The following is a 15,553-nucleotide window of genomic DNA, read 5'->3' as shown; positions in this document are numbered from 1 at the left end:
TTTTGATTTATTTTTTATTATTCATTTTTGCAATGTTCAATCACAGTATTTCATTTTATGTTCCATTGAAAAGTTACATATTGTGGTTATGTTAATACTGTTTAGTCAAAACAATATAGCATTTAAATATCCAGCTTTTAAGTCCCTCCAACCACTGTGCAGTTTTATTCACCATGTTAATTTAAGGCAAAAAAACATGACCTATGCTTTGGGATTAAAAATCCCAGAGAGCAAAACAACTGAACAACAATAGCACATGTGCTGGTCCATCTAAAAAAAGATACATGTTGTCAGTGTAACATAATTGCATAAATGATATGCATCAAATATTTGTTTCGGATAGTCGTCAAGGTAATTCTGGTTCCCGCATTTTAGGCCATGGAGCCTTTTTGTAGATTCCCCCCCCCAAAAAAAACATACATCTCAAGAACAGAAACAGATGCAGGTTGTTTGGTGGAATGAAATGCAGTGAAATGAAAGTTAATGACCTTTATGACATTTCCCAAAAACTAAGCAATTCAAGTCTGAAGGCTTCAAAAAGCTTTCCAAGCATCCAATTGTTAAAACATCAGAAGTCTTCTCAGTGACAATGTACATGGGAACAAAACACACATATTGTTACAAAAAGAGGGTTGTTGAAAGTGGATTGATGAAAATAAGTCAACAAAAACTATAATTGTTGAATTTAGTGTCATTACAACGACACCAGTCTCCCTCATTGAGGGAACACTTTCACATATGCTTCTAGAAAACACAAGCACATCTTAAGCGCCCTTGTCCAGACATATCCTTACCAACAAGTGCAAATTCTGGCAATACACAGCCCATCAAATAAGCCTGTAAACCATAGAGGAAGTGTGGTAAGGCTGGAAAAACTCATAACCAGTTTAAAGTTGCCCTTCTCACAGCAACTCTACAATCTTGATTAATGTTTATCTTTGTTGTAAGTGTACAGTTGGTTGTGTAGCTGCCAAAGTCTTGGTAGACTCTTTAAGAGGTACTAGAGTGTGTTCAGTCAGAGATTAGTTTTAGGGGGGACTGGCTCATGATAAACTCTCCAACCCCGATAAAGTACATGACCTGAACAATGCCGAACAGCGGTGCGATGACTAGAGCCCTGCAGCTCGCCCCCTTTAGGAAAGCAGACGGCCCTTCTCGCTTCATGATTTTGCTGTAGAAGCAAAGAAAAATAGATAATGGTTATGTTCTCATTCTAGAGAGCATTTGAAAAGTGAGTACTGTACGAGTCACCAAAATTTTTTTTCTGTATTCCCAGATAAGAGAGAGAGAGACTGTAAATTCTAAATGCATATATCAGCTAAAAGTGAAATTTGTCAATGTTTAGTAGTACACTAGGCTGGATATTTAAAGAGATTTCCATTTGACTCATATGAAAGAAATTATCTTTCAGCCAATGCTTTGAATTATCATAATTAAAAATCCATGTATTCTATCCATAAATAGGATGGCTTGAAATGGCAAAAAAAAAAAAAAAAAAAAGTTGTATAATTATTACTTAATAATAATATTATTATTTTATATATATATATATACAGGTGCATCTCAATAAATTAGAATGTCATGGAAAAGTTCATTTATTTCAGTAATTCAACTCAAATTGTGAAACTCGTGTATTAAATAAATTCAATGCACACAGACTGAAGTAGTTTAAGTCTTTGGTTCTTTTAATTGTGATGATTTTGGCTCACATTTAACAAAAACCCACCAATTCACTATCTCAAAAAATTAGAATATGGTGACATGCCAATCAGCTAATCAACTCAAAACACCTGCAAAGGTTTCCTGAGCCTTCAAAATGGTCTCTCAGTTTGGTTCACTAGGCTACACAATCATGGGGAAGACTGCTGATCTGACAGTTGTCCAGAAGACAATCATTGACACCCTTCACAAGGAGGGTAAGCCACAAACATTCATTGCCAAAGAAGCTGGCTGTTCACAGAGTGCTGTATCCAAGCATGTTAACAGAAAGTTGAGTGGAAGGAAAAAGTGTTGAAGAAAAAGATGCACAACCAACCGAGAGAACCACAGCGTTATGATTGTCCAGCAAAATCGATTCAAGAATTTGGGTGAACTTCACAAGGAATGGACTGAGGCTGGGGTCAAGGCATCAAGAGCCACCACACACAGACATGTCAAGGAATTTGGCTACAGTTGTCGTATTCCTCTTGTTAAGCCACTCCTGAACCACAGACAACATCAGAGGCGTCTTACCTGGGCTAAGGAGAAGAAGAACTGGACTGTTGCCCAGTGGTCCAAAGTCCTCTTTTCAGATGAGAGCAAGTTTTGTATTTCATTTGGAAACCAAAGTCCTAGAGTCTGGAGGAAGGGTGGAGAAGCTCATAGCCCAAGTTGCTTGAAGTCCAGTGTTAAGTTTCCACAGTCTGTGATGATTTGTGGTGCAATGTCATCTGCTGGTGTTGGTCCATTGTGTTTTTTTGAAAAGCAAAGTCACTGCACCCATTTACCAAGAAATTTTGGAGCACTTCATGCTTCCTTCTGCTGACCAGCTTTTTAAAGATGCTGATTTCATTTTCCAGCAGGATTTGGCACCTGCCCACACTGCCAAAAGCACCAAAAGTTGGTTAAATGACCATGGTGTTGGTGTGCTTGACTGGCCAGCAAACTCACCAGACCTGAACCCCATAGAGAATCTATGGGGTATTGTCAAGAGGAAAATGAGAAACAAGAGACCAAAAAATGCAGATGAGCTGAAGGCCACTGTCAAAGAAACCTGGGCTTCCATACCACCTCAGCAGTGCCACAAACTGATCACCTCCATGCCACGCCGAATTGAGGCAGTAATTAAAGCAAAAGGAGCCCCTACCAAGTATTGAGTACATATACAGTAAATGAACATACTTTCCAGAAGGCCAACAATTCACTAAAAATGTTTTTTTTTATTGGTCTTATGATGTATTCTAATTTTTTGAGATAGTGAATTGGTGGGTTTTTGTTAAATGTGAGCCAAAATCATCACAATTAAAAAAACCAAAGACTTAAACTACTTCAGTCTGTGTGCATTGAATTTATTTAATACACGAGTTTCACAATTTGAGTTGAATTACTGAAATAAATGAACTTTTCCACGACATTCTAATTTATTGAGATGCACCTGTATATATATATATATATATATATATATATATATATATATATATATATATATATATATATATACACACACACACACACACACACACACACACATACATACACACACACACAGTATATAAAAAAAACATTTATTGTTAACATGCACAATTTGTATTATTTACAATAATATTTACATGCATGTAGTAAAATACACTACATTGCCAAAAGTATTCGCTCATCTGCCTTTAGACGCATATGAACTTAAGTGACATCCCATTCTTAATCCATAGGGTTTAATATGACGTCGGCCCACCCTTTGCAGCTATAACAGCTTCAACTCTTCTGGGAAGGCTTTCCACAAGGTTTAGGAGTGTGTTTATGGGAATTTTTGACCATTCTTCCAGAAGCGCATTTGTGAGGTCAGACACTGATATTGGACGAGAAGGCCTGGCTCGCAGTCTTCGCTCTAATTCATCCCAAAGGTGCTCTATCGGGTTGAGGTCAGGACTCTGTGCAGGCCAGTCAAGTTCTTCCACACCAAACTCGCTCATCCATGTCTTTATGGACCTTGCTTTGTGCACTGGTGCGCAGTCATGTTGGAACAGGAAGGGGCCATCCCCAAACTGTTCCCACAAAGTTGGGAGCATGGAATTGTCCAAAATCTCTTGGTATGCTGAAGCATTCAGAGTTCCTTTCACTGGAACTAAGGGGCCAAGCCCAGCTCCTGAAAAACAACCCCACACCATAATCCCCCCTCCACCAAACTTCACAGTTGGCACAATGCAGTCAGACAAGTACCGTTCTCCTGGCAACCGCTAAACCCAGACTCATCCATCAGATTGCCAGATGGAGAAGCGTGATTCGTCACTCCAGAGAACACGTCTCCACTGCTCTAGAGTCCAGTGGCGGTGTGCTTTACACTACTGCATCCGACGCTTTGCATTGCACTTGATGTATGGCTTGGATGCAGCTGCTCGGCCATGGAAACCCATTCCATGAAGCTCTCTACGCACTGTTCTTGAGCTAATCTGAAGGCCACATGAACTTTGGAGGTCTGTAGCGATTGACTCTGCAGAAAGTTGGCGACCTCTGCGCACTATGCGCCTCAGCATCCGCTGAACCCGCTCTGTCATTTTACGTGGCCTACCACTTCGTGGCTGAGTTGCTGTCATTCCCAATCGCTTCCACTTTGTTATAATACCACTGACAGTTGACTGTGGAATATTTAGTAGCGAGGAAATTTCACGACTGGACTTGTTGCACAGGTGGCATCCTATCACAGTACCACGCTGGAACTCACTGAGCTCCTGAGAGCGGCCCATTCTTTCACAAATGTTTGTAGAAGCAGTCTGCATGCCTAGGTGCTTCATTTTATACACCTGTGGCAATGGAAGTGATTGGAACACCTGAATTCAATTATTTGGATGGGTGAGCGAATACTTTTGGCAATATAGTGTATGTAGAATTTACAATGATTTGTAGAAAAAAAAAAAATTTAAGAATAGCGGAAGTTCAGCGAGTCTCCATGATTTGGTTGAGCGTACATAAACAAGAGTCTTCGAATGGCTTCTTTACCCCATCCGTGCTAATTTTTCAATATACCACTCAATCACTGGTGAAATCTAAAAATTTTACAAACATTGGTTTGTAAAAGATTGATCTTGAGTTTTAAGAATCGATATCAAAATCAAATGAAGATTGCGATGCATCAGAAAATTTATATTGTTACTCAATTCAAATAGTACACTAGTTTATAGATGGCTTCAAAGCTAACAGACATGAACTAAAAAGGGCACAATTTTGATTTCATGGAGTCTTTAAATTGTAATGTTTAAGACAAGTATTATGCATGCGTGTTACCTGAAACAGTCAATTATGCCTTTGTAGCTGTCCTCATTGGCGCCTTTGTTCAGAGACTGCAGTCTGGTTTTAACCACTGAAAAGTGGAACAGAAAAAAAAAAAAGAAAAAAAAAAAAAGTGAGCTAGTGCATTTCCTTCCAAAAGAGCGCCAAAGAGACTGAGAATTCTTTTTTACCATCACATGGGTTAACGGCCACAGCAGCTGTGGAACCCGCCAAACAGCCAGACAGGAACGACCAATAAAATGGCGCCGCACCGTCGGGGGAGGGCTTACCCATTTTGTTCAAATTTGCAAAGAGAGGGAAGTAGACAATTGAGAATGGTACGTCTCTGAAAGGAAGGAAACAAAAAATTAGTCTCAGTCAACATGTTTTACACTTTCTGCATATTTTGGATTTTAAAGTATATTTGCATTACCTCAGTAGAGTTGCACCAAGGCCTTTATAGAGCCCTTGAATGCCTTGAGTGTGCAGCAGCTCTCTTGCAATCTGGGTAGCAGATACAGCCCTGGGTGCGGAGTTGGGCACAACATTATAGGAGCGACTCAACATTGTGTTTGTGGCCACCAGTCTAGTGGGAGCGATGATGCTTGGCTTTCTCTGCTGTGCAGCTGTGAAGAAAATCAGAAAGTTTGTTATAGAGTTAATATACCACTACTGAGTGTACCTGGCTCTGATTGTCGAGTAACCAGGGTTGGGGAGTAACGGAATACCTGTAACGGAATTAAATATTTAAAATACAAAATATAAGTAACTGTATTCCACTACAGTTACAGTTTAAATCATTGGTAATTAGAATACAGTTACATTCAAAAAGTATTTTGATTATTGAAGAGATTACTTTGCATTTTATTGTCATTTGTTTCATTTAATATTTAGTCCTTTCAGATGGAAAACATTTATACATATAAATGATGCGATCCAAAGTGCATTTGAACAGCGGTGAAACAGTGAAGTAAATTTGGTGCAGAAGAAATAGAAACAAACCTTGTGTAAATTGTCAGCTTTACGCTAAGCTAAAATGCTATTTCTAGCCATTTTACATGCACGTTACCAGACACGATCATATTTTATCAAGAAAATTCACGTTAGGATCATAATTTCTTTTTTTTCTAGTAAGACCTTTGATCTTAGGGCAAAAATCGTATTCTTGAAAATTGTATTATTTTCTTGTAAAAATATCTAAAAATCCTTAAAACAAGATCAATTTGATTTATCTTGTTTTAGCAGCAACGCTGCATAAGATATTTAGGTTTTCCAGAGAATGTATTTTTAACATGTGTATTTTGTCTACTGTACTGGCAGAGTTTTTATAGTCAAAACAAGTGAAAAAAAATATACCGGTGCTGAAGTAATCCAAAGTATTTAGAATACATTACTGACCTTGAGTAATTTTACAGCATGTAATCTGTAATCTGTAGTGGAATACATTTAAAAAGTAACCCTCCCAACCCTGCGAGTAACAACAATAATTCTGAGTAATCTCATACGCAACATGACTCAATTAAGTCAACATGAAATCATAATTTCCCAGTTATCACAATCCTGGTCTTTGGTACACATTATTCCACAGAAAAAACAAAAACAAATTTGTCTTACAAATTTTTTTTTTATCTACCTGCAATAACTTGCTCCACCTCTGACACAATAAATCCTGTCCTCAATTACCAGCGGATTTAAACTATCAAGTCCTCCAGTTCTACATTTTTCTTTTCTTTTTTTGCCACAGAATAGACTGTTCTACTTGGAAATATGTCACATTACAGAAGAAAAAGGTATTTTGACTTTTAAAAGTAATATATTGCATGGTTACAATCTTACCTAGTCTCCCAGCATCCTGGAGCTGAATTTTCAGCATCTCCATCGGAGTGGTGATGATAACCTGGCACATGCCAGCACCACATCCAGCCAACATCTCTTTAAATACAGACAGCCCTCTCCTGTAATAAACAATGCAAAGATTACATATAGATATTAAATAAGACACCCCACAGATATATGGCATTAATATTATATTTTATTTAATAACAACTTAATAACTGTGGCACGAGGCAAACGTACATATCTTTGGCGAGGTGATGCCGAAAGAAGTCATTGGCAGCCAGTTTGATGGCCTTTTCAGGAGTGACCAATGTCAGATTAACTGCAGCACCTAAAAGCCAAAAATCAGAGGGTAAAGGAAATCCACACCACAACTGATCACAGATCAGTAAACAACACACATTCCCCACCACCATCAAACCAGAGAAATCTACAGCATGAACTTATCAAATAATACAATTCAAAAAGATTTTTAAAATAAAATGTCTCTAACAGATTGTAACAATATAAGCAAAGCTCATGAGAACTGTGAGCTGATGATGGAGGGGGATTTAGCATGAACTTTAACTGGTATATCAAGAAACAGGATAGAAATGTCAGAATATACAGTAGAAGAATGAGACAAAGAAATGAATGCAGGCACATTCCAGAAAGATTCAGACCATATTAAGATACCACTGTCTTTAAAGACAAAGAACAGTAGTTGTACACATGACCAGACAGATCTTAAAAAGGTAAGAACAGCAATTAGAGTGAGTGATGATGGATATCCAACAAAGATAATTCTTGATGTTAACAGAACATGGCAAGATGGGTTATTACCAAATAAGACAAGACAAAGGACAGTGAAGAAAGTGGAAAAACAAAATAACAACCAACTACAAAGATACAAGCTTAAAAATCCAAATGTTTCAACAATTATCTACATGTAACACAAAATAAACACAATTGGTGCCTAATTGTAATAGAGCAGAGTGGGTAAGAACCAGGATAAATGATTTGCCTCCAGCGTGGCTGCGCCTTATCGGCTAGCCTTCACTATCCCAGCGGGGACCCATGTCTGTAACATGAAAAACACAGATGCAAACAACAGCATTCCTCACAGAAACGGAGACCCGGCACAAATCTCCAACTCCAATCTCCTCCAAACTACAGATAATTCCGTTCAAGGACACTTTGAATTGGTCTACTGAATAACCAAGGCCACACAGAACTACCAAATATAATTTTTTTTTTTTTTTCCCCCAAATTAAACAATAAGGGATTTATATATATACTACTCTAGTTGGTAAATGGCAGCACTGACAGCCTACAGTCAGAAGATGATATTAGGCATAATGACAGTCACCATTCACTTACACTGTATGGAAAAATGTAATGTAATGAAAGTGAATGGTGACCTTTTGTGTTCCATGTAAGAAAGTCATTTAGGTTCGGAACAATATGAGCTTGACTATTTGAATTTTTGGGTGAAATATCTTTAATGCATAGTGTTAAATACAGAGCACTGCCACCTAGACATTACTGCAGAAAGGAAAATGTAGCTTGGTTTCAATTTAACAACACAAGCCAATCTATTCTAGTTCGTTCACCAAAGCAATATTGACTGGATTCCTCAAGTCTATTCATGTGTACCCATCATGCCATATAGGGGACTATACTAGTATATATAATAATCTACATAAGGCCTAACTATGCATTAAGACACTTGTGAATAAATAAATGAGTGCATCTTACCTCTATACATGCCAAAGTATCCCTCAGATCGTACCGTTTTGATGAGACAGTCAATCCTGAAGATCAACCAAAGACATGTTATTATACAATTAATCACTCTACATTAGTAATTTCCTCTAAATAACCTATTATGTGTGGTACGCCCAGTATGTGTTTACATCATACATGAGACATAAACTGGCCTTAATCCTAATAAGGCTTGGCAGTGACCGTTGACATTGAAGCCATATGTCAGGCGGAATTAAATGTCTCACCATGCATCACATATTCCACTAGAATTAGCAAGTGATGCGAGGCAGCTAATCAGATCAAAGGCTGACACACAGCCAATAGAAAAGTAGGAGTTTCTAATATGACACTGATGATACTATAATATTGACCCTTTGTTGAACTATAAATGTATGTTCATTATATATATATATATATTAGTTATAAAACCTATATAGCCTCCATTCGATCTGCTGAGACCATCAAAACTTTAAACAGAACGACTGACAACACATTTTCCGTGAGTACTTTAAATTGAAAAATCTCCTTTTCTCTGCTGTTCTGTAATTTAACTTCAGCCCTATCTTTGGCACTGTTCTGGTTTACGATTGAAATTTAGTATTACGGCATTGCTAATTTAGTTAACTCAAACAAAAACGTGCTTGTGTTTTTCTTCATTTTGCAAGTCACTTTGGATAAAAGACACTAAATGAACAAATTTAAATGCATTTATAGATCTTGTAGTCAAAAAGATTGTGCTTAAAGTATAAAGATCTAAAAAAGAAAAAAAAATTGAGGATGGTTCTTACATGTTCTTGTAGACTTGCTGGCCTTGTCTTTGGTTCTGGAGTCTGGTCTTGGCTAAATCAATGGGAAACACACAAGTGACCCCAACGATGCCTGCAATGCCACCATTGATCAGTTTGGCAGGGAGGCTATGGAAAAAAATAAATAAATAAAAAGCATGCCTATATTTAAAATTAATATGATTACTTAAAATACATATAAAATAATATATAAAACATTTTTATTACATCTAAAATAAATGTATTAAACAACTGTTTTTTCATTTAAAATTAAAGGGGACTTCTTTCTGTTAATTAATACTGTACACTCAAAGGATAGATGAAGGGGGAAACAAACTGATAAAAATGTGCCAATATTTAGCATATATAAAATACAAATGTTTTATGAAATGTATATTTCTTAAATGATAAATTAATAGCTGATTTAAGAATACAAAAAAATAAATAAAACAATAGTTCAAGGGGTCCTTTCCAATACTGTACACTCAATTTCTGAATCCAAAACATGGATCACTTTTCAAAAATCCAAAATTAATTATTTTACTGAATATAAATCCTATAAAACCTCTAGTACCTGATCTGTTGAGACATTATGGAACTTCTGCAATGTGAAGATGGAGAAAAGTGGTGAAATGGCTTCTTGCAGTGAGTGATAAAGGATGTGCACACTAATGCAGAGACCTGGGGGAAAGACAGATCAATGGCTATTTAACCCTTGTGCATCAATAACAATAAAAAAAAGTTACCCGAAACTATATAAGTTTAGTTTATATAATGCCACTGTTGTTTGAAATAAACAAAAACAAAAAATGGTGTCAGTGGTATCTGGGATATGTCAATGATTAGCAACAACATTGATTTTGATGCATTTTTATTTTTTGTGCAGTCAGATAAAAAATAAAATAAAAAAAAAATCCCCACACACTCAGGACCTTACAGGACAAAAATGTCCATGTCAAAAAACTGCCATAATGTTATATATGAATATTATTTTCCACTTTCACTGACTTAGATTTTTTAACCAACATCAGTCCTGATCATAACTACCAAATATTCATTCATTTTCAGGATGTTAACCCTTCAAATGCCAGTTTGTTTACATAATGGCACTGTTTTTTTGTTTTGTTTTTTTACACACACACACAAATTTCTCAACACACATACAAAACACACAGACATCCATAGCAACACACCCACACAATTTTAGCTGCATCAATGATTCAAATGGCCTGCAGTGCTCTATAATACAGCAAACAGAAAATAGGAAAAAATTTATTTGCTCCATAGGCAAAACATGAGACAAATGGCGCCATCTGGTGGAAAATATTAATTTAAACGTTGAAGCCAGGACTCCGGAATGAAAGCATAATATAGTACAATTCAAAATGTTATACTTTAATGGCACTGGGATCAAATATTGCCGTTTTAATGGGTTTCAGTGGGGAAATTTTTGTCCTTAAAGTCCTGAGTGTAATATTTTTTTTGTATACAGTGTATTATAGATGTATTATAGAAACTGAGGTTGAAATATCAAAATTCCCCCCAAAACACACACCTTTGGCCAAATTTATGCCGTTGGCATTAACAGCCAAACTGATCAAAAAAACAAAAATGAAAGACAAAAATTTCCCGAAGGTCGCACAAGGGTTAATAATAGCATAAGCCTGTAGACACGAACTAGTACACTACAACAGGGAAAAAAATAACGTACACCTCACTTTCATCAAGCTCTTCCTACGCTTTGGGTGACGCTATAATATAACCTCCTGATCAAAACACTGACTCATAAGGTAAAATAAGACCGGCTCGCGAGTCTGTGCGCGCGCATGCGTACTACGCCTATGTTCAGTCGGGGGGTTTGGCTTTGTGGCGTGTAACAGCATCCCTGCTTCTGTTGTGTAGAGTTAGTGGCCTAGTGCTCTTGGCTTTCACTTCTCAGGAATGTAACAAGCTAACATCAAGACTTGGCATGTTTCATAATGACATTCCTCGCACAGACGCCCGTTTTTGCTCACATACAAATGCAAGTCTTTGTTCTTCCTTTGGCATTTCAATACTTTTAAACTATACCCTCACAAATATATTTTTTTTAAACATTTTTGACTCATATCCTCACACAAATGGTCAAATTCTCACAGACACAGTGTTTCTTAGGTAATTCGCTTTTGAATTTTAGTAACTATAAAAGCAATACTTCTCAAGCTGGTTGCGAAAATGCAGTCAAGTCAGCCGGTCACCTTTCTAGAAAAGCGGAAGTACCTCCGTTTACCGCCTAACGGTCTGAATAAACGATTTACCAAAGCCAGTAAAAAAAAACAACAACAACAAAAAAAAAATCAAATACGTTAATGCACACATTTTTCACCTTATCTAAATAAGATATTGATAGTAAGTAAACTAACGTTGACTGGTAACCATTTGAACTGCTAGCGTGCTGCATAGCATTTCTACAACAGATATTATTATTATTATTATTATTATTTCAACTTCTATATTACGACTAGAACATAGCACCTGTCTTTTATGTAAACACCCACCTCAGAAATGAGCAGAAATCGTTTTTGGAGCGTTCAGATATTTGAATGAATTCAAGTCTTCTGGAACCTTCCGCGACAGGACATTTGAATGAATGGCGTGAATTTCCTTTCGGCTTTAAAACAAGAGGCGGGGCCTTCAGGGCGATTCAGGGCGATTCCATTCGCTGGTCAGCTTTAAGTACCGCCTCTCATGAACTCCAATCAGAGGGGTCCGTGTGGCCACGGGCCCTCCGGCTTCAAATTACACTGACCTTATGAAAAGCCAAGGGTATTTTAGTTCAGTAACGTGTTAATAGTTTCTGCTATTATAATAATAAGAAATGAGAAAATAATAAGAAAAGGTAAACATTTGACTGTAGTTAAAGCCTGAAAAGAAAGCAAGTTCCTTCTTTTATTTGAAACACCCCTGTTTCTTCACCTGTGGTTCCAGACTGTGTCTTGAGGCACAATATTGCAGATTACATGTTTGGTTTAAGCAGCCTAACTGTAATTAAGACATTTAAAACACTGTTACTTCCTTCATACAGAGCATGATGCATGTACATTCCTGGAAGTTTTTAATCTAATACCGCTGGTCCTCTGTGAGATTAAAGTTAATCTCTAGAAAGTGCACAGATAAAGTTGATAATCTTTGTTTCTCTGCTTGAGATTGAAATACAACTCTAAACTGAGCAAACAGTTGACTCATATCCCTGAAAATAACACGTAATGAAGCTATGTGTGCAATATAAAAATTTTCACAACTTAAATGGCAATCAGCACAAGTGAGGTAATCAGTCAAAATCTATTTATTTTACTCACGCATCAGTAACAGCTTTATTAACACATTGACTCAAAGCATGTGATCCACAGCTATTGATCAGATCAAATTTAGACATACAGAGCTAATGTTCATTTTAATATTTCTATTCAATATGATCTTCCCGCACAGTTTTATTGAACTTGCCGAACAGATTTATAGTTTATTTGTTTTGTTTTTTTCCCCTGGTTTTTCTAAAACTCTGACACATTTCTTTTTAGTTAAAGACTTGTTGAGACTTGTCGAGTTATTTAGGTCATAATAAAGCTTACAGACCCAGTTGGGAATACGTGATAGACTGATGGCTAAAGACCACTGATCACTATTTAACTTATTCGAACAATGGTCTGCAGTCACATCAACCCTATTGAAATTCAGCCTTTGGCTTTTCAACACTGTTTTATGTTTCAAGTCCAGCCAGTTTTAGCAAAAGGAATGCGGCACAAAAATGCCACTGGCGCTGAACACATGGACTAGGTATGTTTGCCCCACCAACCGTGTAAAAGACTGCTGAGCAGCCAGATTCCAACAACTTTATTGTTTGATGTATTATTATATCAGAGCATTGAATTTCCACATCATAGACTCGTGTGTTGTTGTCAAGAGAGCTTTTGTGCCATTCTAATTTGATTGGCCGGATTCTGAGCAAGCCGACAGGAATCCTTAAATAATGTGATGGGGATTACAGTGGAATGGCTGTTTTTACAAGTGAATGAATATGATAAAAGGCTAATTAACAAGGAGAAATTATAAAAGAAATACTGAGAGATGGAAAAAAGCTTACATACCTATAACACAATGCATATAAAACGTATAAAAATGTATTGATCTGATGCTGTTTGATGTTTGGAAAAGAATACCAGGAATGTTTAAGAACAATGATTCTCAACTGGTGTTTCACAACCTAAAATGGATCACCTATATGTTCTGTTGGGGTTGTCGACAGAAGAGAAAAAAAAAAGCCAAATGGTTAAAAGCAACTAACCCTATAATCATGCATATTTAGGATAGCTTGTCAATGTTTAAAAGGGAGGAGAAAATGCTTCCAGTATCTTTGGTTGTTGCTGTCAAAAGTTGTGCATTCAATCAAACTAGACAATATGTTTTGCACAAGTTTATCTAACACTTGGTAATATTGTTAATACTAATACAATATTTGGTCCAGTGTTTATTCTATGTGTTGGGCTGGTAAATCACACTTTTGCTGTTGTTTATGCACTTTTAGATTTGTCAGATTTTTAATTTTTTTGCCTACAGAATGTCATTTCAAGTTATTGCTTGGCCTATGCAGTTCATTCTCATTTTTAAATTTCATTGCTTCATTTTTGTGGTATTTTTCCAGGTTCAATACAATTGACAGCATTTATGGCATAATGTTGATTACTACAGAATTTGACTTGTATCTCCTTTTCTTAAAAAAAAAAAAAAAGACAAAATCGAGGATACAGTGAGGCAGTTACCATGAAAGTGAATGAACTCTTTGGAGGGTTTAAAGGCAGAAATGTGAAACTTTTATTTTGTAAAAGCACTTACATTAAAGTCCGCATGAAACGGAAGTTGCGACCGACTTCCGTATTGTGACGTATTTCCGAGTGAAACAGCTTATCGAACAAGAAAAAATGTGGGGTGGGGATTTAAGTTTGTCCATTGGTTGTTGATTGGATTGTGAAAATATGGTGCTCTAGTCAGAGCCAGTTATTGGAGAAATTGAGCAGCGATCTCAACACATTTATGATCAAACTGACAACATAAACGCACGAGCACATCACTGTCTTTGCTTACGAAGAGGCTGTATAAGCTGAAAAATGAGTGAGTAAAAGATAACCATGTTTTAACGTTTTGAATCACAATACACTAAATATAAAGGGGAAAAAAACACTTACTCATGCTGTGCATCCCAAGATAACTGCATTAAAAAATATAAATAAACTCCATAGGCTTCCAAAGCATTGTATTAATTAGTGATCTCCTCAGCAATTCAGGCGTGAAATGTCTCGAACACATCTGCGAATTCACCATTATTCCTCCTCATTCGAAATGTAAATTCAAACCAGCAGACCCGTAACCAACTCAACTCAACCCATCTTTATTTATATAGCACTTTTTATACGTTTACGTTATCCAAAGTGCTTCACAATTTTTGTGGAACAATCAGTAAAAAGGAAGAAAACAACAGAACATCAGAGACATACCTTTACAACACACTTGAAAATCTCTTCACTCACTTAAAAATGAATTCATTACTCAGACTTAAAAGCTTATTCAAAAAGATAAAACTTCAACTTTGATTTAAAATCTCAGTTGAAGGGGAGGACTGGATGTGAATAGGGAGATCATTCCATAACTTGGGGGCAACCACAGAAAAGGCTCAATCACCTTTAGATTTCTGTCTAGATCTTGGAACTGCTAACAGCATTTGATTGCATGATCTCAATAGCCTAGAGGAATAATAGGGCCTAAGAAGATCATTGATGTACTGTGAAGACTGGCCATGTAGTGCTTTAAAAACAAACAATGGAATTTTAAAGTCGACTCTGTACTTAACTGGCAACCAGTGAAGGGAAGACAAGATGGGAGTAATATGTTCCCTTTTCCTGGTGCCAGTCAGTAACCTGGCTGCCACATTCTGCACAAGTTGTAGACAGGATAACTGCTTATGATCAATTCCCGAGTAGAGGGAATTACAGTAGTCGAGGCAGGATGAAACAAAAGCATGAATTATCACCTCCAGATCTTTAAATCCAAAAAAACTCTTGAGATGACAGTAGCTGCTTTTAACTATAGAGTTGATCTGCTTATTTAAAGTAAGAGCTGAATCTAGTATTACACCAAGATTGCTCACATTATCCTTTACACAAATCACTAGTGGTGCAAGTGTATGGGCTAATGCC

At 36.7% G+C, this 15,553-nt stretch overlaps 1 protein-coding gene across 2 annotated transcripts; it reads right to left on the bottom strand.

Moving 5' to 3' along the window:
* Positions 1–11,971, bottom strand: LOC127449356 (mitochondrial glutamate carrier 1-like). 2 transcript variants are annotated; one of them, XM_051712720.1, is made up of 10 exons: positions 11,864–11,971; positions 9,901–10,007; positions 9,330–9,455; positions 8,533–8,588; positions 7,036–7,126; positions 6,796–6,914; positions 5,393–5,585; positions 5,151–5,305; positions 4,975–5,050; positions 1–1,171 (listed from the first exon to the last, which is right to left on the bottom strand). In XM_051712720.1, the coding sequence occupies exons 2-10, from the start codon at positions 9,915–9,917 to the stop codon at positions 1,012–1,014; spliced, it is 993 nt and encodes a 330-aa protein (XP_051568680.1). In that variant the 5' UTR covers positions 9,918–10,007; positions 11,864–11,971; the 3' UTR covers positions 1–1,011. The 2 variants fall into 2 exon arrangements, with proteins under 2 accessions (XP_051568680.1, XP_051568681.1); XM_051712721.1 differs by lacking the exons at positions 9,901–10,007; positions 11,864–11,971 and having other exon boundaries at positions 7,036–7,855; positions 9,330–9,419.
* Between the last annotated feature and the right edge of the window lie 3,582 nt (positions 11,972–15,553).

The sequence above is a fragment of the Myxocyprinus asiaticus genome, chromosome 12 (genome assembly GCF_019703515.2).
Source record: "Myxocyprinus asiaticus isolate MX2 ecotype Aquarium Trade chromosome 12, UBuf_Myxa_2, whole genome shotgun sequence".
NCBI lineage: Eukaryota > Metazoa > Chordata > Actinopteri > Cypriniformes > Catostomidae > Myxocyprinus > Myxocyprinus asiaticus.
Note: the sequence above shows the minus strand (reverse complement) of the source record. Positions and strands in the feature narration are given on the sequence as shown.